This window comes from Chelmon rostratus, chromosome 14 (assembly GCF_017976325.1).
Source record: "Chelmon rostratus isolate fCheRos1 chromosome 14, fCheRos1.pri, whole genome shotgun sequence".
Lineage (NCBI taxonomy): Eukaryota > Metazoa > Chordata > Actinopteri > Chaetodontiformes > Chaetodontidae > Chelmon > Chelmon rostratus.
Genome location: NC_055671.1, coordinates 26,139,171 through 26,160,648, shown reverse-complemented (window position 1 = coordinate 26,160,648; position 21,478 = coordinate 26,139,171). Strand labels below are relative to the sequence as shown.

At 46.4% G+C, this 21,478-nt stretch overlaps 3 protein-coding genes and 3 non-coding genes across 8 annotated transcripts; 4 read left to right on the top strand and 2 right to left on the bottom strand.

Annotated features, from left to right (window-relative positions):
• Window positions 1-4,473: 4,473 nt before the first annotated feature.
• Window positions 4,474-5,284, bottom strand: LOC121617482 (heat shock protein beta-11-like). Its single transcript, XM_041952675.1, has one exon. The coding sequence runs from the start codon at window positions 5,235-5,237 to the stop codon at window positions 4,599-4,601; it is 639 nt and encodes a 212-aa protein (XP_041808609.1). The 5' UTR covers window positions 5,238-5,284; the 3' UTR covers window positions 4,474-4,598.
• An 888-nt stretch (window positions 5,285-6,172) lies between these two features.
• On the top strand, window positions 6,173-6,245 carry trnaa-agc. The gene has a single exon. It is a non-coding gene; the product is annotated as a tRNA-Ala (tRNA).
• Window positions 6,246-7,240: 995 nt separating this feature from the next.
• LOC121617237 (early growth response protein 1-like) lies at window positions 7,241-10,153 on the top strand. The gene is made up of 2 exons (XM_041952339.1): window positions 7,241-7,806; window positions 8,281-10,153. The coding sequence occupies exons 1-2, from the start codon at window positions 7,593-7,595 to the stop codon at window positions 9,585-9,587; spliced, it is 1,521 nt and encodes a 506-aa protein (XP_041808273.1). The 5' UTR covers window positions 7,241-7,592; the 3' UTR covers window positions 9,588-10,153.
• Window positions 10,154-11,389: 1,236 nt separating this feature from the next.
• trnav-aac lies at window positions 11,390-11,462 on the bottom strand. Its single transcript has one exon. It is a non-coding gene; the product is annotated as a tRNA-Val (tRNA).
• Window positions 11,463-11,631: 169 nt separating this feature from the next.
• Window positions 11,632-11,704, top strand: trnav-cac. The gene has a single exon. It is a non-coding gene; the product is annotated as a tRNA-Val (tRNA).
• A 2,291-nt stretch (window positions 11,705-13,995) lies between these two features.
• Window positions 13,996-19,996, top strand: znf346 (zinc finger protein 346). 3 transcript variants are annotated; one of them, XR_006007391.1, is made up of 8 exons: window positions 13,996-14,070; window positions 15,460-15,563; window positions 16,245-16,340; window positions 16,769-16,919; window positions 17,052-17,291; window positions 17,383-17,482; window positions 17,610-18,793; window positions 18,931-19,996. XR_006007391.1 is itself a non-coding variant. In XM_041952252.1 (7 exons), the coding sequence occupies exons 1-7, from the start codon at window positions 14,004-14,006 to the stop codon at window positions 17,779-17,781; spliced, it is 930 nt and encodes a 309-aa protein (XP_041808186.1). In that variant the 5' UTR covers window positions 13,996-14,003; the 3' UTR covers window positions 17,782-19,996. The 3 variants fall into 3 exon arrangements, 1 of the variants encoding a protein (XP_041808186.1); XR_006007392.1 differs by having other exon boundaries at window positions 17,610-18,833; XM_041952252.1 differs by having other exon boundaries at window positions 17,610-19,996.
• Window positions 19,997-21,478: the final 1,482 nt, after the last annotated feature.

Below are 21,478 nucleotides of genomic sequence, written 5' to 3'. Positions count from 1 at the left end.
GCCTCCTCATCAGACCCGATGCTTGACGTTTAGGTCACGCGTCATGTATGTTATTATTTATTCAGCGTTGGGTTCAGAGGATCTTTGTGGTCAGATTATAGATTACGGTCATACAGTCTGGCAGCGATGCGTTCGTGTTCCTGCGGAGAGTCAGGAGGTGTCAGTTGTCGTCTGTGATGATTCACTGCAGCAGATAAAACCATCAGCTGATGTCACGTAGTCTGAACCAGGCGTTTGTGTGTCTGCTCTGTGACATCATGTAAGAAACTCGCGCAGTGACATTAAAACCAGTTCAGCACAGTTTGTCTCGATCGGTTCGTGGACTCGCGTGTCGATGGAAGCGCTGACGCCCCGCCTCGGTTTCAGTTACCGTGTCAGACGGACAGTAAACGTGTTTTTCTACACACTAAAAAATATTTGTGTGAACAGACGCCGTCAAAGTTATCAAGTGGTGTTGAAACACAGGCGGTCTGATGTCGATGAGACGATGAATCTGGCCAATCATTCATGTTGACGTTCAGTACTGGACCGTTTGGACGTGTACAGAAAGTCTCGTGGAGCTCGAAGCGAATGATGCATTCACAGACGTGGATAAATCAGAGTTCAGTCTGGATATAATCTTGGTGGTGAAGATGCACAGAACCACCAGGTGTGGATGTGTCGACCAAAAACGCTCACAGGTATTAACGGGATTTCTCTTCCCGTGAAATCCACAAAAAAGAACAAAAACTACACATTTAGATCTCCGAACCTTTCACAGCGCTTCACAGCGTCACCGAGCGTCCACACAAGGACCACACGGCTTGTTCTCCATATTTTAACTTCTTCATATTTCACATTCCTGCTGGTCGTTTCAGATCCTGCGTCAGGTTTCAGACTCATCTCGTTTCAGGCAGCCGCTTTGCTTCCTATCATTTGTGTGGAAATCAACATGCAGTGAGATAATCCCTCACAGTCAGTGTTTCATTCAGTTATTATGTTTCTGTCATGTGGCCATTCAGTTGAAAAGAAACTCGTTAGTGATTCATTCAAGGACACTCCGACGTCCCAGAGTCGATGGTCAGCTGCAGAAAACGCATCAAAGGGCAATGAAGGTTAGAAACTCAAACCTGGAAGACAATCAACACGTAAACAGGAACGTTCAAACGACGATGTTGGAAAGACGTAATGTGTGTTTGAACATTTCAGTCCAGCAGATCGCTGTCACATCTCAGATGTTGAAATGTCCCTGAATGCAACACGAAAGGAAAAAGTTACCATTCAGCAACATGTTTGACTAAAAAATAAAGGTGTTTAAATGTTGACTGTGATGGATTATTGTCATTTGATTGTGGCCACTTCACTGTTAGATGACCAGATATCAGTTTGAACACAACAGCAGTGATTCAGGTTGTTGTTAGCGAGCCGCTGCAGTCCGGAGGGTTTAAAACCCGTCTGTGTGTTTCAGTTTGTGTTTCTTCTTCTGTCAGTTTTCATCGATGCGTGAAAGCGTCCTGCTGGTGACTCTGCGCTCAGAAAGGCACAGTTCAACGTTTTCTTCAGAGTGAGATGTTCAGATGGACGTCAGTCTCATGTCTGTGTGCTGTATGTGGACGCTGGACTCAGGATGCGGTTTAGCTTAGCAGAAAGACTGGGAACCACAAGGGTCTTCACATAAAGCAGCCAAGTGGCAAAACTGTTCACATCAGCCTGTGAGGTTTAGTTCTGAGACAATAACGATATTTCCCACAACAGACGTGTCAGTTAACTGTCAGCAGAATCAGAGTGTATGTGCAAGGAGTCTGACTCAGATTAGGTGTTTATATCATAATTCTATAATATACACTGTTGGTTTGTTTGTATCTGGTTTCCGTTGGTAACTAGTTGCTACAAATACACAACAACAGCAGCTGCTGATTGGTTGTGTATGTGGTGTCACTACCAGGTTAGCACTAGAGCTATCCATCTTGAAATAATTCTCCAGTTGGAGTAAGATTTTCTGTATTTTTTCCTGTTCTTCCCATTCTAACATTAATCCATTTGTTTCATTTATTATTACGCATATTGCTTAAATTCTACATCAGTGTAGACGTAAACGCAGCAGTTTGTGCCCTCACTGTATTCAACATTTGTGACAGTAACTAGACGAGGTGCTCAGAATACAGTTTGTGATCAAATATGATAAAATCATTAGTCCTGTTCAGGCGCCGTCACAGCTAGACCAGCTCTACAGCCCAGACCTGCTGAAGTTAGTTAGTTTATAGCCAGAGACGCTGCAGACAAGTGCAGGACAGATGGATTGCTCATCAAGAAGTCCTTCCAACATGTAAGTCCTTCAAAAACCCCAGCTTGTGGTTTTTAGCCATTCGAGGCTCTATAGATGAATGTCAGTCTTTCTGTTCTAGGCAGATGACCACTGGATGGATTATGATGAGATGCGCTTCAGATGCCCGTGTTACCCTCAGGACTGACCTGAACTGTAATTACTTTGACGATCCGCTGACTTTTCATCTTGCGCTATCATCCGCTCAACATGTAAATGTGCACTTTATGTGTACTGCTAGTTATTAACTAACTAGCTAATGTTAGCATGTTAACATGGAAAAATAAGATTATGCTTATAAACATATCTGCTGAAAATCAGCATGTTGCCATTGTCAGCATGTTGGCATGCAAAACAATCAGTGGACTTTGTCTTAAGTCCAGTTTCTCATGGTTCAACCCTCCTTCAACAACCCTGACCTGGTTGACCTTATCTTCACCGACAGTTCAGATTAAATACGTTAGGTACAGTGTGTTAGTAGGTGAGCTTTGCAGGTGTTAGTAGGTGTATTTAAAACTTTGGACAGAGCCAGACCAGCTGTTTTACCCTTCTCCCAGTCTTCATGCTTAGCTAGGCCCACCACAGTCGGGCTCCAGGACACATGAGGCTGATGTTCTTCGAAGGTCTCACTCTCACAGGGAAAGAGAATAATGTTGAACTACCTCTTTGAGGTACGGTTCAATTTTTCCTCTTAGCTTCTTTGTTAGCATGTGCTGTCAATTACAAATTCAGATAGTATCCCTGTAGCACACATGTACACACACACACACACATCCACACAGTGTCCCCATAACACACATATTCACGCACACAGTGTCCCCATAACACACATAAACACACCGTTCTGATTTGTCGATTTGTTTCCGTTGATCGCTCCATAACACCCAACATAAGCCTTAACTGAACATATTCTATTATTCTGTAAATGAAAACGTTAAAAAGAAAAAAAGGAAAAGACAAAACTAATGGAGAAGAAAAGGAAATGTGTACTGTAGCTGTTAAATTTTTAGTCCCTCTGTTCATTATTTTCTGCAGTTTTTTCTTAATATTTTTAATCTGATGTCTGAGCGTGACGAAGTGTCCGCAATGAACGCATCGTGTTTGAAAAAATAAAAGAAACTTCAGGATGGAGGAGGAGCTGTAAACTGAGGAGCAGTCGTGTACAAAGTTAGTGGAGAGACTCGGACATCTCTTGTCTTTTAGAAATGTTTTTTATTGTATGTGATTAAAAAAACAACAATGACAACATGGCAATTTGAAACGCAGTTTGTGAATAAATTAAGTTTATTGAGAATTATTTTACAAAGAAAGGGAAAACTGGTGTCCTGTGTTTATTGTAATAACTCATCGGGTCTGTCAGAAAGTTCATTTAAAATAAAAATCTGTCCATCTTTTCTGTCACGGTTGAAGGAGCTTCACCTGGTTTAACTGTAAGCTCCACCTGCCACCAAAATTCAACCCACAGGATTGGACGCTGCTGTCAGTCTCAGATTGATTGACAGGTCCTAATGTATTAACAGTAACTGAATCAGTATTAATGTTTCCTGACAGTGTTAGAAGTTGTTTACATCAGTAAACAGCTGATCAACAGCAGGATTTATTCATTATAATAAAATAAATGTTTGATGAAGAAAGCAGTGATATTAGAAAACAGCTTCAATTTCAGAGGGAAAGGTCAGACTTTCAGACAAATATTTCTGAGAAGATTATTTAAGCTGAAGTCATAAGAAAATGAGAAAGTGACAATTTTATGAGAAAAAAGTCATATGAGACTAAAGTTATGAGAAATGTCAATTCAATTCTTTCACATCTCATAATAAGATCAGTAATGAATATTTATTGTCTCACTGAACAGGGATAGTGCTCATTAATAAATATTACTGTAGTTCTGAACAGATCATACATAATCACTCTAAAATGTTATAAATTAAATGAATATTAAAGAATAGAAATAATCATTAAAAGTTATTGAAATCGTTGACAAACATGCAACACAATAATAGAAGAGTATTTTGTTAGATATCATACAGAACATTGTCCAGCAGCACCGTCAGTCATTAAAACATGAGACAAATGTGAAAATGTTTTTCAGATTTTTGACATTAAGTCATAAAAATAAAGAGGCCTGATCCTCCAGACTAAAATAACTCGACTTCATTCTGAGACACTCAAAACATCACAAGAAGTTTATTATGAAGAGTTAAAAATGAAAGTGCAACCAGAGTATGAGCTTCCTGTTCCCTCCCGTCCATCAGAGTAAAACCACACGGAAACAACAAAGACTAGATGAGGCGGTTCAGTTCTCAGCAGGACTCTCTGAGGAGGAGCAGCCGCTCCCCTCTGGCTCCCCGCTGGAGGAGGTGACGGCCGGGGCCGAGGTGAGGCTGATGGGGATGACTCTCTCCTTCCCATCGGTCACCGTTCTCTCCCGGGGCGCCTGGATCTGCAGCCGGCCGCCCACCAGCGAGCAGGTGACGGTCTTGGGGTCAACGCCATCGGGCAGGTCAAACTCCTGCCTGAACTCCTGGCAGCTGTAGGAGTACGAGCCCTTCTCGTCCTCCTTCTTCTTCTCCGTCCTGCCGCTCACCCTCAGTTTCCGGCCGACCTGTTTGACTGACAGCTCCTGTGGGGAGAACTCCTGAGTGTCCAGGCTGAGGGCGAAGCTGCCGCCATCCTTCCCCAGCTCCTGGAAGGCGATGGGCTTGAAAACCCCCGTCAAGGTCGAGGTCTGGTCGATCTCCTCGAAGATCTTCTGGTGCAGCTTCTCCATGTACTCCATGCTCTGCCTCATCTCCTGCATGTGGCGGATCATCTCCTGCTCGATGTGGTAGAACAGCGGCCGGGTCTCGGGCCACAGGCTGCGGACGGGCCAGTGCAGGTCCAGGAAAGGCCTCATGGTGATGGGGGATGGCTGGAAGACGCTGGGACACAACATCCTGAGGGCGGTGGAGGTGGAGGTCTGGATCAGCTCAGTCTGGAGTCTGTCTGCCTGTCTGCCTGCCTGATGTCCTCTCTGCTGTTTATATACACACACACCCTGCAAGAAACTTCCAGTAGCATTCCTGTGTGTGTGTGTGTGTGTGTGTGTGTGTGTGTGTGTGTGTTCACAGTCTAAATGCAGCCCTGCTGGTATTCCTGCAGCCTGCTGCCACATGCCGACACATCTCAGCTTTGTTCTATTTCTGTTGCAGGACTCTGTCATGGTCTTTATAAAGCAGGTGAACACACACAGACACACACACACACACACACACAATAATGGTGTTTTTGTGCTCGTCTTCATTCTCAGACCTCTTCAGCATCCCCGTCAGGAGGTTAAATCAGATCAGAATACTGACTTGATGTGTTTCAGCCTCCGTTTTCTTGTCTTTTGACTTCCTCTCTACACAGGAAGTGGGACACGTTTGACTGCATTTGATCAAACATCGGCATTGATCAGGGTTGACAGGGTTTCTATCTCTCAGTGACATCACTGTTCTGATGACATCCATTCTGACATCACTTCTATTTTTTGCTTCTGTTATATTTATTTCAGTGAAATTATACAACATGGGACTGAACAGTGTCAAATATACAAGGCCAGTTTGATAAATAATTAACAAAAAACAATAATCATAATTATTTATGGTTTTGTAATTGCTTAGATGTCATCATATGTTCATCATTTAGGCTATTTTAAATTCTTCATAAGCTCTGAGGAGCAGCTTTGCATGTTTTCCTTTCATAAGTTTCACAGCTCTGAGGCGATCGTCCACAAGATCCCTTTTCAACACAGGCGATTATTTTTGACTTTTATATTTGACTGATCAACGTGATTTCCGGCGACGTACTTCCTGTGAAATATAACGACGGTCCTTCAGAGCGCTCATCGGGGGATTAGCTCAAATGGTAGAGCGCTCGCTTAGCATGCGAGAGGTAGCGGGATCGATGCCCGCATCCTCCAAACACACTTTTCCTAACTAGAAAACGTGGGTGGAGCATTTCTCCTAACAGACAACGACGCAGTGACCGTGACTCTGAGCTTCCTCACCCACTGAGTCTGCAACAGGTTCCTCCTTCATGGGAACAAACACAGAGGATTCAGAACTTCATCATTTGAATGCTTGTACCAGAGTATTTCTACACTGTACTACTGCTACTTTTTCTGGAGTAAAAGATCTGAGTACTTGTTCCACCACTGGCATACACTCATTTCTCAGTGGATACAATGTCATTACATACATACAGTAACTAACAGGGTACATTTACTTCAGTTCTGTTCTGAAGTACAGTTTTGAGTACTTTATACTTGTACTGCATTACCTGGCAGAAGGAAATTGTTCTTTTCAGTTGCACATTTATCTGCTGCACTTACTTTTATAATAATAAATGAATAATCTATTTATGAAAAATGACACGTGACTGGAGATTAACTTGCAGCAGTACAGAAAATACTTCATCTCAACCAGCTCCTCACAAAGTACTTTTACTCCTGATACTTCAGTGATTCTTTGCTGTCATTCAGTTCTGAGCTGAGCTGCAGGACGAGAAGCGACCGCCCTCGACCAGCAGTCCGACAGGAAAGCATCCAAATAAGGCCCGAGGAAGTGACGATGCCCTGGACGAGCTCCACGTGACGTAACTCAAGAGCCTTAAAAAAAATTGATCAGAGCTGTGACGTGTCTCCGGGGTTTCCGGCCATGGCGGCTGGCTGGGCTCCCTGTGCGCCTTTACCGGCGGCAGTCCGACGCAGAGACAGAACCCACCGAGCTGGACTGAGGTCTGGCACGTACCGGATCGTTCACGCTCCAAAAACTGCAGCACAAAGAGCGCAGAGACCACCGGGGTGTCCATGCGCAGCACGACCTGCACGCTCACCGCTCTGCCCAAATATGGGCTTCCTCCCTGCCATATTTGGGAATGTACGTCACGCAGGAGTCTTTATAAAGCCGGGAATCCTCATTGAAGGAACCTGACAGAGCTCAAGTTCAAGTTGTCATCCACATGTGAAAACACCAACCGGAAATTAACACTTTCCCCGATGACTTCATCCACAAAGATCCGAAAATAATCCTGTCAAACATCTCAGCCCGGGACGCCGGACCCCGGACCTGAAGACCCTCCAGCCTTGGCTTCCTCCGAGCATCAGCGCCCCCAGCAGCAGCGTCAGCCCGGCCAGAGCGCCTCTCCGCGGCATTCAGGAGCGGACAGCGGCTCTGCCCCCGTGCAGGAACAGCCCGGTGGTCTGGAGCTCCGGGAGCCGCCGAGCTCCACATTCTCCGCCGCTTCTCGCTCCTCTTCCTCCAGAGAGATGGCAGCGACCAAAGCGGAGCTGCTCCTGCCCGCCCTGCAGATCTCCGACCCCCTGGCCTGCTTCCCGCCGCCTCTCTCCCCGCTGGACGGCTACTCGAAGCTGGAGGAGCTGCAGATGCTGCTGCAGAACGCCGCGGCGGGAGGCTCGCTGCTGGCCGCGTCGGCCGCGGAGGGAGCCGGGCTGCTGAGCGGGGAGCCCGGGGAGTACGGAGGTGAGGACAAAATCCTGAACTAATAGACCGATATCAGAAGCCCCGTCAGTGCTCAAAGACAAGTGAAAGACGCAGAAATATTCACGTTATTAATGAGTAAAATAAGTAATCATCTTGTTGTTTGCTCTGCTGATTTCCTGATTTAAGATGTGAAGTGAAATAAAATCCTGTGATGTGACGGATGTTCCTCTGATACATAATTAAACACTAATCTAATAAACCGTAAATATAAATGACTCATACTGTTTTAGAGCAGCTCAGCTGACATCAGTGTTCTGAATATTTCAGTTTGAATCAGCAGCTCCTCAGATAATCTTTACCAAAGGTCAGCTGACTCACTGCAGCCAATCAGATCAGAGCAAACTTCCCTCTCAGGTGCTCCAGGTGTGGTGGAGCAGGTAATCAGCTGTATCCTGTTGGAGTGACTTGTGTCTGACCTTCTCTTCTTCGCCTCTTTTCTCTTTTCTCTCTCAGACTCTTTTTCGGACCTCCCGGACCTGCAGGGTCTCCCCCCTCTCACCCCCCGCCTCCCCTCTCTGGCCTACAGCGGCCGCTTCACCTTCGAGCCGTCGAACACCGTCACCAGTGGCGGTGGCCTGTGGGCGGAGCCTCTCCTAAGCCTGTTCACGGGGTTGGTCAGTATGGCGGCTCCTCCCCCTGCGGCCTGCAGCCTCTCCTCTTCATCATCAGTAACATCTTCAGTGACGTCATCACCATCATCGCTGTCCCAGCCGAACTTCAGCTGTGGGTGCGGTGACGTCACGTCAGTCTTCTCCGCGACGCCGACATACACGACCACCGCTGGCCCCGACCTGCCCCCCCCCACCTCCGACTCCCTGCCAGCCCCCCAGACCTTCCAACCGCAGGGCCCCCCTCCAGCCTACCACTCCTCCACCTCCCGGGTGGGCCTCCAGCCCCCCTCCCTGGTGGTGCCGATGCTCCCGGACTACCTCCTGTCGCAGCTGCCGCAGGACGGCGAGCTCTGCCTGATCCAGGACCAGAAACCTGTGCTGACGCAGAGCCTGAACCCGCCGCCATCGCAGCCTCCGCTCACGCCGCTTTCCACCATCAAAGCTTTCTCCTCACAGATCCAGACGCAGCCTCATGGTGCTGCCCCTGGCCCCGCCCACCACGCCCAGTTCACCAAATCCAGCCGGAGCAGGAAATCCCCCGCAGGCCGTCAGTGCAAGACGCCGCCGCACGAGCGTCCGTACGCCTGCCCCGCCGACGGCTGCGACCGCCGCTTCTCCCGATCCGACGAGCTGACGCGCCACGTGCGTGTGCACACAGGCCAGAAGCCATTCCAGTGCCGCATCTGCATGCGCAGCTTCAGCCGCAGTGATCACCTGACCACGCACATCCGCACGCACACCGGCGAGAAGCCGTTCGCCTGCAATGAGTGCGGACGCAAGTTCGCACGCAGTGACGAGCGCAAGAGGCACGCCAAGATCCACCAGAGGCAGCGGGACCGCAAGACTGACAGGAACTCTTCCAACTCTGCTCCCACCCCCATCAGCAAGCCCCCCACCTACGCCTCCCCTCCCACCTCCTCCCCCTGCTCCTCCTACTCCTCCCCAACTCACAGCGCCTCCTCCCCTGCTACCTCACTCTCCTCCTTCTCCTCCCTCAGCATGCAGGCCGCCTCCCCCTGCTTCACCTCCTCGCTCTCACACGTCTACACCTCCTCGCCGTCCCCCCACCTCTACTCCTCCTCCTGCTCCTCTCCGATGGGGAGTCCTCAGTCGGAGCTTCCGTCCCCCCACAGCTCCAACATCTGCTGACAGACAGGAAGTCCACCAGTGGCATCGTGACCTTTGACCTCAGACTGAAGCGAGGTCACACATCTGACCGTCTGCGTTATATTTTTGTCCAGTAGAGACGAGGTCAAAGGTCAGCAGACGTGAGGGTGGTTTCTCTGGAGGGAAACACCTCGCAGCTGGAAACTGTTTTATAAACTCAGCTGCTGCTTCGTTTTGAGCCTGTCTGGCCACCGTAGTCGCTGCACAAACGGCTGGAGTTCAAAACAAGGAGCTGGATGTGACCTTTGACCTTCAGCGGTTAATAAAAGCTGACTTTAAAAAAAGTCACAGAACCAAACTTCACAGAGAAAGAGATGAGTTTAGGAGGCTTAAGAAGAGTTTCATGTGTAAACGAGTGTGAATATGAGTACTTTTGTAAGTGGGATGTGTGTATGTTTACATGCAGTATCGTGTACATACATGAACGTGTACACAGTTTTTACCTACTGCGTAGGTTCTGGGACGTTTGTATGTTTACATGCAGGTCAGTGATTGATTTTATACTGAACGTGTTTCCTCTTTTATTAAAGAGCTACGAGAATAAAATGTCAAAGTCCGGTTGGTGGTTTTATTTCAGCACAGCTGCTAACAGTTCAAGTGGATTTCACGTGTTTCACATGGTTTTTCAGCAGATGTAGTTTTTTTGTAGTATTATGAAAGCTCATCTCTAGATGAAGACAGTGTGATACAGTTGAAAGCTTCAGAATGAGACAGACCTTGAGTGGAGAATGTTAAATGTTTAAACACAAACAAAAACTTTATTTAAATTAAATTGATTCTCGATGCAAATCAGGCACTAAAGCATGAAACAACGTCTCACACAGCAGATTAATTTATGCTGCTGTGGACTGGACGTGATTTCATTTAACAGAAGAAGAAGAGTCAGAGATGAAATAACTAAACTGCCATAAAGATAAAAGTCAGTGTGTGTGTGTGTGTGTGTGAGAGAGAGAGAGAGAGAGAGAAACAGCCAATGAGATCAGACTTTGTCATTGGCGGCACAGCCAGCTCTCTGCAGGAAAAACAACACAGATTCAGCCCAAATATGGTGTTTCCTGCTGCTGCACCGGATGTCCTGATGCCCAAATTGGGAGCTTCCTGCTGGCGGGACACCCGGACACTGTGTGTGTGTGTGTGTGTGTGTGTGTGCATCGTGTGATGTAACAAGTAGACAGACTGGTTGGTAGGTCGGACTGGAGTGTGTGTGTCTGTGCGTAAAAGTACTTCAACTACAGAGTACAAAAATGTCAAAATCCTGCATTCTAAAGTATCTGCAGTAAAATCAAAGTACAGATAGTTTACAGTTCTTCATTCATGAACCAACATGTGATTCATGCTTAGAAATAAGTGAACTGGAAAATCAAGATGTCATTTCTCCAACGACAGACTGACGAAGAAAGAAAAGAAGGAAGGAAGGAAGGAAGAAAAAGAGAGAAAGAAAAAAGAGAGACAGAGTCTGAAGTTGTTGCGTCTTGGAGCTGAAACAAGATGATGCTTTTGTGTGTGTGTGTATTTGTAGATATGTGTGTGTATAGATATGCATGTGTGTGTATATGTTTGTATATATAGATGTGTGTGTGTGTGTATGTAGATATATAAGATAAGATAAAAAGATAAAACTTTATTTTTGTGTGTATACAGGATCAGCGAAGACACATGTTAATACCAGGTGTAAACAGCGCAATTAACACCTGAACCCAGTTCAAGATAAAAATACTGAGAAACATTTTTACACGCACAACTAAAAGCAAAGCGAACTAGCCAAAAAAAAAAAAGAAACCACTTGTTTCCGCCCGGTTTCGAACCGGGGACCTTTCGCGTGTTAGGCGAACGTGATAACCACTACACTACGGAAACCGATGTCAACAAAAAGAACAGCAGGCTATCTAACTTCAATGGTTTAGATATGATTGATAGACATTGAAGTTAATGCTGCTTGACTTCCATGGTGGAAGCCGCAAACTAACACCACAAAAATGAAGTGTGGCGAGACTTTGAAGAGGTACACACGAAACATCCAACATCAGTTTCCGTAGTGTAGTGGTTATCACGTTCGCCTCACACGCGAAAGGTCCCCGGTTCGAAACCGGGCGGAAACACTTATTTTTTCACGTCAGCAAAATGTTTCTTAACGTTTATTGAAAGTATTGTGTTCATTTTTGTTAGAACTGAACCAATGAGCGTTAAAATGCTTGTGTTTTTTTAGATTCCTGTTCATCCATTCACTTAACATTTAAATCATTTCTTCCACGTAATCTGTGTGGCGTCACCGGTTGTACGACAAACAGAAAATGTAATTAATTTTGATCTATCACATCTATGTCATTACTAATGCTAATTAATGTTAACTTGATAACTCTATGTCATATGTATTGTTTTGGGTGAGGGTGTCAGAGGATGATGTCGCTGGACCATCTACCTGATGAAAAGGTGGAAAAGGAGGAAGGAGACTGCCCTTCATCCCTCTGGGACACAGTGAGGCTGATAATGCAGAAAATACTGTGTTGATAGAATCAATGACAGAGTTCAATGATCCATGATCACCTTGTTGAAGTGAGACCTCCAGGTCCTGGAGGAAAAGCAGCTGCTGTGTGAATGTCTGCACCTTCAATGGCTGTTTGTCTCCATCTAGTGGCAGATTCAGCAGAAACCCACTGCAGACCTTTTTAACGCGTGCTCACAGCCTTGAACTGTTTTGTAGCGTTCAGATGAAAAATCAACCGTCTCGAGACTCTGAGCTGATTCTTCAGGGTGTGTACAGACTTCAGTCACTGTTCAGGGGTGAAAACCCTCAGAGCTTTTATCAGAGTGTGTCTTGTCTCAAAAGCAAAGACGAGACTGGCTGGTCCAGCTGTGTGTTCCTGGTTCCATCATACATGTTTTCAGAGGGACGTGAACACTAAAGACACAGAGATGTGGAGTCCACAGGCAACGGTCACTTCCTGGATATCATTCTGTGAGAATGAGAAATTAATTGTTGTTTTAAAGCAGGAAGAGAAGAAAATCGAAGAAATACATGTGTGTATATATGTATCTATATGCAGAGAATGACATCAGTAATTAGGACTTAATAAAAGTACATTTTTAAAGTTGACTGGTTGTAATGAAGTTAAAGAGATCAAAATCAACTGTTGATATAATTAACTGTAGATCTCTTTCTAGAATTGCTATTAATCAAAATGACATTATGGATAATGTTGTCTTGGAACGCAAACAGCAGTTGTTGAACTCTACAGTCAAAGAAATGATGAAATCCTACATTTCACAGATGTCATAAATGCAGCGAGTTAAATACTGCAGAGATGTTGAAGCCACAAAAATTCTTGTTTTTTTTTTTGTTTTTTTTTTTTTTTATTGTCACACACTCTACACAACACAACACACAGCAAGCCCTATTTACATATATGCATACATATACAGAAAAAAATGTCCAGGGGTATCTCACTCTTGTTCAGTTCATAACTAATTCATGTAATTCCCAAGGCTTCACATATTTGCACAGTTTTGATCGCCTTTTGGTTCTTAAGTCCTGTCAATGTCCCAATATAATGTCCGACTTCCATTCTAAACTGCTGGATTCGTGGTTTTTCGAGTCCATTTGGATTTGTGTATGTGGAATTTTCCAAATAACATCAAAAGGTTTAACACAAAAACTTCTTTGCTTTCAAAGTTTCTTTCGACATACAAAATAATGTCTTTCATATTTAGGCAGATGCTGAGTCTCATTCGGTCTTGAACAAATCTTTCCACATTGATCCAAAGCAGTTTAACATAAGGACAGTAATAAAACAAATGCACAGTTTCTGCTCCAGTGTTACAGAAAACACACATTTCATCTATTTCTCTGAATCTAGCAAGTGTTTTTTTGACTCGATAAATCATATGAACAATTTTAAAAGAAACTTCTCTTACCTTATTGGTGACACAATACTTTTTATTAATATTCCATACCAACGTCCACTTAATGTTTGGAATTTTTGCCTCCCAAAACGATTTGGTAGCAGGAATTGAGATTCCCTGACAGCGCCTCCTGATATAATAGTTGTTACATCTCTTGTCAGTGAGGGTTAGATCTCCCAGCGCAGGGGCTGATATCACCTGCACACTTCTATCTAAGGAGTCACATCCCTGGACCAGTCTCAGAAGACCTGATGGTATAGCATCAAAAACAACTGCGTATTCTTTGGAGTGACTGGAATTCCATATTTTCTTAAAAATTCTGTGTAAGTTAATAGATTTCCGCCGGTACTGAACGAAGCATTGTGACGTAATTAGAGTGGGCGGGATTCGACGTTAAACCCGCCTTTTGTGACCGGAAATGTTCGGCAGTTGTCATAGAGCATCTTCCGCAGGCTTGCCTGTCAGGTGCGCATGCGTTGTAGGACGCCGCTCGTTGTAATGGAAATCATGGCCGTCGCGATGCAGTCCGAGGATTTTCCGTACTTACCTTCGGGGCTGGCGGAGGGTACGGCCTGTTTCTTTACTAACGGGGCGCTTATTTTAACAGAACGCTGCGTCAGTGCACGCAGTCGCAGCCTGAGCTAATAGAGCTTAAAACGACACTGTTGCCGTTAGCGTCCAAGCTAACGTTAGCCGGCATTGCAGCGTGAGCGGAGCGGGTTTGCTGAAGTACGCTAAGCTAAGCTAGCTGTAGCCGTTTCGGATCCAAGGTCGATGAGAGCATGTGTACATCGACTGTTGCTTCAGGTGTGAGTGGCTTCCTCTGCCTGTGGAGGCTGACGGAGCAGCTTCAGCTCTGATGCCGCACACCTGGAGACCTGCTGCGTTACTAACGTTTAACCATGGAAGATACAGCGCGCGCTACTGTGTACCGTGAACTCATGTGTTACCTGCTGATGTGATGGACTTCATACACAAGCAGTCAGTTTGCTGGTGTTTGCTTCGCCCATCTGAAGGCTGCATGACGGCTCAGTTTATCAGACAGCTGCTGTGAGGGATGAATATCCTCTAATGTTACCTGCCTGCTCATTAAACACACACTGACCAGGGGGGTGGAAACAGCTGAGAGTCAGATTCTTGCTAAAATGCTAATTAGTCACCACAATTCTGAGATGATGTGCTGGAAGGGAAGCTGTAACCAGATCCGTCACACGGCTGTAATAAGTGTTCACATTACAGAAGTACAGACGTGATGAAATATAAGACGGAGTGGACACAAGTCTATTTATAGAGCACATTTAAAACCAGCAGGTGTTGACCAAAGTGCTCCACACAAACATTTAAAGCACCGTGAATAAAAATCAGGTGAGATGTGCCAAGAGACGATCACACACGAGGTGCCTCATCCGGCAGCAGCACGGTGGTCTGATCAGGTCCTGACATGTCTCCATAAAGCCATGAGCCACATCTAAACACCTGAAAGACAAACCGCCTTAAATGTCACATGTTCCAAGTCTGATGACGGTGCTCATCCAGACCAACTGAGAGGCATCGCGCCGTGGCACCCATCCCCTGACCTCATGTTGCCTTAAACATACCTGTCAGCATAAAACTTCAGTTATTTCAGTGACATTGGAGTCAAACTCCAGACTGAAGAAGAACAATGTTGTACAGTACGATACTCGCAGATCGCTGCCAGCACATTTACATGCATGATTAATGTTGTTAACGTGTGCACGGGGGAGTCCTGCAGGAGTTACTCTCACTGAGGCAGAGCTCGTTAAAGGGGCTCGTTTCCAAAGGCTCTGACAGCCGATCTCTGATTCCACCGATGAGTCTCCAGCTGTTGTCGTTTGGACTTCTGCCACAGATAAACTGTCGTACGTTCTGTGTTACATTCCCTGGAAGATGTGACCTGATTTCAGACCTGCTGTTTCTCTCTTCCTCCCTGCAGTAAATAAGATGATAAAGGAGCACAGCGACCTGTTTTCTGACTCTCAGTGTAAAGTCTGCAGCGCTGTCCTGATTTCTGAGTCTCAGAAGTTGACTCATTATCAGGTCAGTGATACACAGTCTGCTGCCGCTGGTCCTGCTACGCTCAGAGATACGAGCTGCATGATTATTAGCTGGAAGGTTTGATTTGATGAGAAGATGCTCGACATCACATGAAAGGTTTTATTATTAGAAGGTGTCCGCATGTAGCTGGTGAGGTAGGAAGAATTACTTCGTTCTCAAGCTGTCAGACAGGAACAGAAAAGTCTGTAATGAAAACAACTCGATGACTTTGGTGAAATGACAAAGAGGTCTGAGAAGCTGAGGGACCAGACGGAACAGTTTTCCTGGTGTTCGGACACAAAGACGAGCTGGAGGCTGTAGGCTGAAGGTTTTCACAGCGTTTGAAAAATGAGCAAAGTTTTTTATTTCAGTAGCAGCTGCCAATCACTTTTTATATTCTTGGTGACATCAGCTTCGATGCAGGTCCCAAAATTTTTAGGAAATACATTTTTAAATGTTTGCAGGAATATTAGATTGAAAATGACGTGAATCGAAGAAAAGCAGTGAATCTTTGTATTTGATGTGTTGTAACATGATGTTATTAATGTGTTAATGGACGAGCTGTTAACAGACTGCTGAAATGTTCACATTGAATATCTGCAGTTACTGAAGCTGAAATCAGTCTTTGCTGCAGTGTTGGTGTCTGTCGTCCACTCTGTCAGTAACCTGAGCTTCTCTTTGCAGAGCAAGAAACACGCCAACAAAGTGCGGCGTTATCGGTCCATGCAGAGCGAGAAGGAGCCCGAGCTGAAAAAGCTCAAGTCGTCGCCGTCGCTCAGTGTGAGAAACTGAAACTGAACAACCTGTTTCACTTCACATTGTTTTCTCACAGCAGATGATGATGATGATGATGTGTTGAGCTGAGCAATGCAGCAAAAAAAGACAACTGACAGAACCGACAGAACTGACAGAGAACCAACAGAACTGACAGAACCGACAGAGAACCGACAGAGAACCGACAGAACTGACAGAGAACCAACAGAACCGACAGAACTGACGGAGAACCAACAGAACTGACAGAACCGACAGAGAACCAACAGAACTGACAGAGAACCAACAGAACTGACAGAACCAACAGAACCGACAGAGAACAGACTGAACCGACAGAACTAACAGAGATCTGACAGAACCGACAGAACTAATAGAGAACAGACAGAGAACAGACAGGACTGACATTACTGACAGTCTGTTGCTTGTGTCTTTGTCAGTGGGACTGTAACAATGGAGACACCAGCCGGTTGAAGGTGTGTCACGTATGTAACATGACCTTCTCGTCTCCCGTGGTGGCCGAGTCTCACTATCAGGGCAAAGTTCACGCCAAGAACCTGAGGCTGAAAAACGTCGGTCCTCAGAGTCCAGGTCTGTACTGCTGTTTGTTTTGAAGGTTTTACTCACGACCTCCAGCTCTTTGTAACTGTCTGTGTAGCTTTTATTTCCTGTGTAACGTGCTATTTTCATGTCTTCTTTGTTACTGATGTTTCTCCTCTTCAGCCGTAGCTTCTCAGACTCCAGCAGCTCAGCCGAAGAAGAAACCTGCGGACGATTCGAGCGGCGCGTCATCGACGGGTAATAACGGCAACAACAACAACAACCCGGACCGCTTCTGCTCCATCTGCCAGGCCTCCTTCAACAACCCCCTCATGGCCCAGCAGCACTACGTGGGCAAGAAGCACCGAAAACAGATGACCAAAATGAAACTGATGGAGACGTACGGCCCGTCCACGGCACCAGGTCCTCTGCCGGCTGCTGTTCTCTGAGAGGCTCCTGTAGACAGAAGTACTGACGAATGGTTCTGAATGTCCTCCTGTCCTTTCTTCCACAGCTTCCACACTGAAGGGCTACCCCTGCACCATCTGCAACATCGAGCTGAACTCTGTGGAGCAGTACCAGTCTCACATCAGCGGTGCCAAACACAAGAACCAGTAAGTCCACACATCTCTGAACTGGTTTTAAAGACTTCATGGTATGAGAGCTCTTCTGTTTTGACCTCAGCCGTCAAAAAACAGAAATGTCTCCAAAGGATCTGAAATGTCTTTTCTTTAATCTCAGAGTGAAGAAATCAGGCCTGAACACCGCAGAGAACCAAGAACCAGCAGAACAATCGTACAGCGGTGACAACCAGTACACCGCAGCAGACGACCAGTACGCCCCAGGGATGGACCAGTACACAGCCGGAGAGACCCAGTACGCTCCGGAGGACACAGAGTACCAGTTCACTTGAGGCTGGACTGGGATGGACTGCAGAGGCTTCAGTCAGGACTTGGAACGACACACAACAACCAGCCCCTTTAACACACTAATGTCAGCAGAGTCTCTTCAGTAGGTTTCCCTGAACCGTCGTCTGGACCTGGACCTGGACCTGGACCTGGAACAGCCCAACGTGGTATTTTAGCAGTTTAGGTTCCAAAAGAAAAGAATCTGTTTCTTTCTCTCTTTGTTTTGTACGATGAAGGATGTGTTGGAGGGTTCAGCTGGTTTCTGCTTCTGTTACAGACTGAAAAACTGTCCCTGGATCAGTGAGCGCCATCCTGATGTTTGTCCGGATGACGCTGCTCCGATCAGAATTTAAGTTCAGATGAAAGCAGACAATCAGAAGTTCTGATTGAAATCGATTAATTCTATGATCTGACCTGAGGTCTGTGGTCTCTGTGCTGCCAGAACAGAACATGAAGCCCGGCCTCAGTGTTCGTAGGGACAGTCCAGATCCTGATCTGAGTCCTGTCAGACGCTGCTGGTGATCTGATGCTAAATCTGACAAACTTGATCCAAACACTGAAGGTCCTGCTTCAGAGCACTTCCTGGACGTAGAGGGACGGTTCTGAGTTCTAAAGTGGGTTTGATGAGGTTCTTCTCAGCATCAGAGCTGAAGATAAACGAATCCGGATCAGTCTTTAAACCACTTCCTGTGCCGTCAGGCTGCTCTTTCCTCTGGACCTACGTCTTGTGAACCGTAGAACTCGTGTGTTCCTCCACACGCTGCTCGCTGTGTTGCGCCGCAGATCAGCCGTTTGATCAGAAATCAGACTTGAAGTTTGTGACGGTTCTCTGACTGTTGGTTTTTCTGTGCTGGTCTGATGAAGACGCGTCCTGTCACCAGGTACACTTCACCGTGTTCTGTTGACTGATTTTGGCCTTGAACAGCTCTGAACGCAGACATCACCAGTGATACGCCACCGGCGCCGCCGTCGTTCCTCTGGACGGGACGGCGAAGAGCTGCTGGACTCCACCTTCAGGTAACTCAGCGCTGAAGAGGAGCAGCAGCCGGTGAAGAAGGTCCTGCTTCAGAAAGGGTTCCTGCGGTCTGCGCAGAGAGCAGAGTTTCATCAGCGCCGACACAAACATTTACAGTTTCATTTTCTGTCGTCCGCAGACGCTGAACGTCTGACCGAACAGCTGATCAGCGGCGGGACGCGGCGCGGCCGCTCAGGAACAGGTGAGTTCTACGGTTGAGAAAATGTAGTGCCAGAGGAAACGGCTGCCTGATGGCGCTGAAACTGATGCTGCGGGACGGTCCTGATCTTCAGCGCGCCTGACAGCACACCTGTCTCCAAACTGCTCGCTGCTGAAACACTGAATTAACACCTCGGCCCGCTTCAAGAAACCTGGACTGCTCCTTTAAATCTAGTTTGACTGGAGGTCACGTGATCAGATTGTCAGGAGCCACAGACACAGTGAAGGTGCCTACCTGTCAGGTGATCTGTCAGGTGATCTGCGAGGCTGCAGAAAGCACTTTAACTCCTTTCATTCTGCTCGACAGAGCGACGACGAGCTGCTGCTGAATGTTCGATTTCTGTGACGGAGAGAAAACAGGACGAACACATCGATCGATCAGAATGTTACTGATGATCGGCGACAGATGATGGTTATTGATCAGAGAGCCTGAATCAGACCCTCGACTGCTTCAAATCCACAACCTGTCAACATTCGTAGAAGCTGATGTCATTTTCTAAACGGTCCAGTTTTCAGGAGTTTTAAAGATGAAACGAGATGAAAGTGATTCGATTAATCAGCTGATACTCGATGAAAGTAGAAGCTTTTTGTACTTCGGTGTATTCGCTCGGTTCTTTGAAGGATGTGAAATTCTTTCCCCCTGAGCTGTTTCTGGACTCCAGAGGAGACTCGAAGAAGCTCTCAGCTCTGTAATTACTGTCAACAGCAGAGAAGATATTTAACGCAGAGATGTTCAGAGTGATGTCAGATTAGAAAGTGATGTCAATGTTAGCAGAATAACATTTTTTAGTTTGAATGTTTTCAGCCTTCTGGCTAAAGAAGATCTGTTTTGGATGTAATTTCTACGACGAGGGCTCGAACATGTTGTGAAGTTCACGGTTTCTGTCTCCACCCTCGTTGTTTGTGTGCTAGATGTTCTGTGATCACGAGTTCCTTTCAGTCTGAGTTGTGTAGAACTGACAGAAAAATGCAGATGTCCATTAAATAAAGACGTTTTAAGAGAGTTGTTTTGTTTTGTTTTTCTTTGACATCATCAGCGGAAACGAGGACTCAGATAAATGATCCCACACATTTTCCACTCAGTCTCTGAAATGTTGATTCAAAGACTGAACATCAGGTGACGTGATGTCAGACTCGTACCAGTTCCATCTGTCGGGGGGGGGGGGGGGGGGGGGGGGGGGGTGGGGGGGGGGCTGCTGAAGTACCAGAAGCTGCTAAAACCTTCAGTCTGAGTCACTTTAAATGTTAAACACCTGGAGACTGACGACAGACCACAAGGACTCGGACAGACACAGACCTGCAGACCGCTTCGTGAATGAGCATCTTCATCACCTGGGCTTCAGTCTGGGTGACGATGAGGAGGTGCTGTCGGCCTGTGGTTGGAGGATTTAAGGCTCTTCTAGACCTGCTCCTGTTTCAACGTGACGCGGCTCTCGTGTATGAAACCAGTTTGATGTGGAAGAACTGGACCGCTTACTGGTTTTGCTGTACACGTCGTTCCTGTCACTTCTGAACATTTGTGAGTGTTTTCCTCGTGTTGTCGTTGCTGTTTGTGTGCAGAGCCATTCTTTGTGATTCTGAGCTTTAATAAACTCTGACTCTGGCCTAAACAGAGTCCAGACCTCAACCCCATCCACCACCTCCAGGATGAACTGGAACACCCACCATGAACCCGAGCTGTCGGTGGTCCTCGCCAGCTGGATGGGAGCAGATCTCTGCAGCTGTTACAGCAGCAGATGAATGAACAGCAGTTTAACGAGCGTGGGGGTGGACTTTGTTTAGGAGTCTCGAAATGATTTGCTTATAAAGAAAAACCAAGAAGAAACGGACAGTTAGCCAATCACAGACTGAGCTCAGTGGAGGAAACTGAACTGAACTGATGCAGCCTCGTATCACTCTGTCCACAGGGGGGCGCTTGGACTCTGCTCAGGGTGAAGCTTGTTCAGGGTTTAGACTCCGGTGGCCTTTTCCTCATTTGACCTGCCAACGATGAACTCACACAAACCGAACGATCCTGTTCTTTCTTTGTGACTCAATCTGTGTCTCCTGGATGTACCCGAGGATCTCTGACCCTGTGGAGGTCCAGCAAGGTGCTTCTCAGGTCAGGCCTGCCTTGATTGACAGATGTCAGTTTGTTCCAATCGCTGCTGGTTCACGAAACCTCAGCTCGTACACTGACTTCTGATTCCTGACTGAGCCCATAGAAGAAAGCTAAACATTTAGCTTTCCCTCAATGACGTGTTCTTGGCAGTGGTTTATATTACGTATAGGTCTATGTACAGGAAGAGTTAGCAACAGGAAGAGTCAGTTAGCAACAGGAAGAGTTAGCCACAGGAGGAGTTAGCCACAGGAAGAGGTAGCCACAGGAAGAGTCAATTAGCAACAGGAAGAGTTAGCAACAGGAAGAGTTAGCCACAGGAGGAGTTTTTTTTCCCCCTTTATTTAACACAAGGTGGTTATACAGTGTC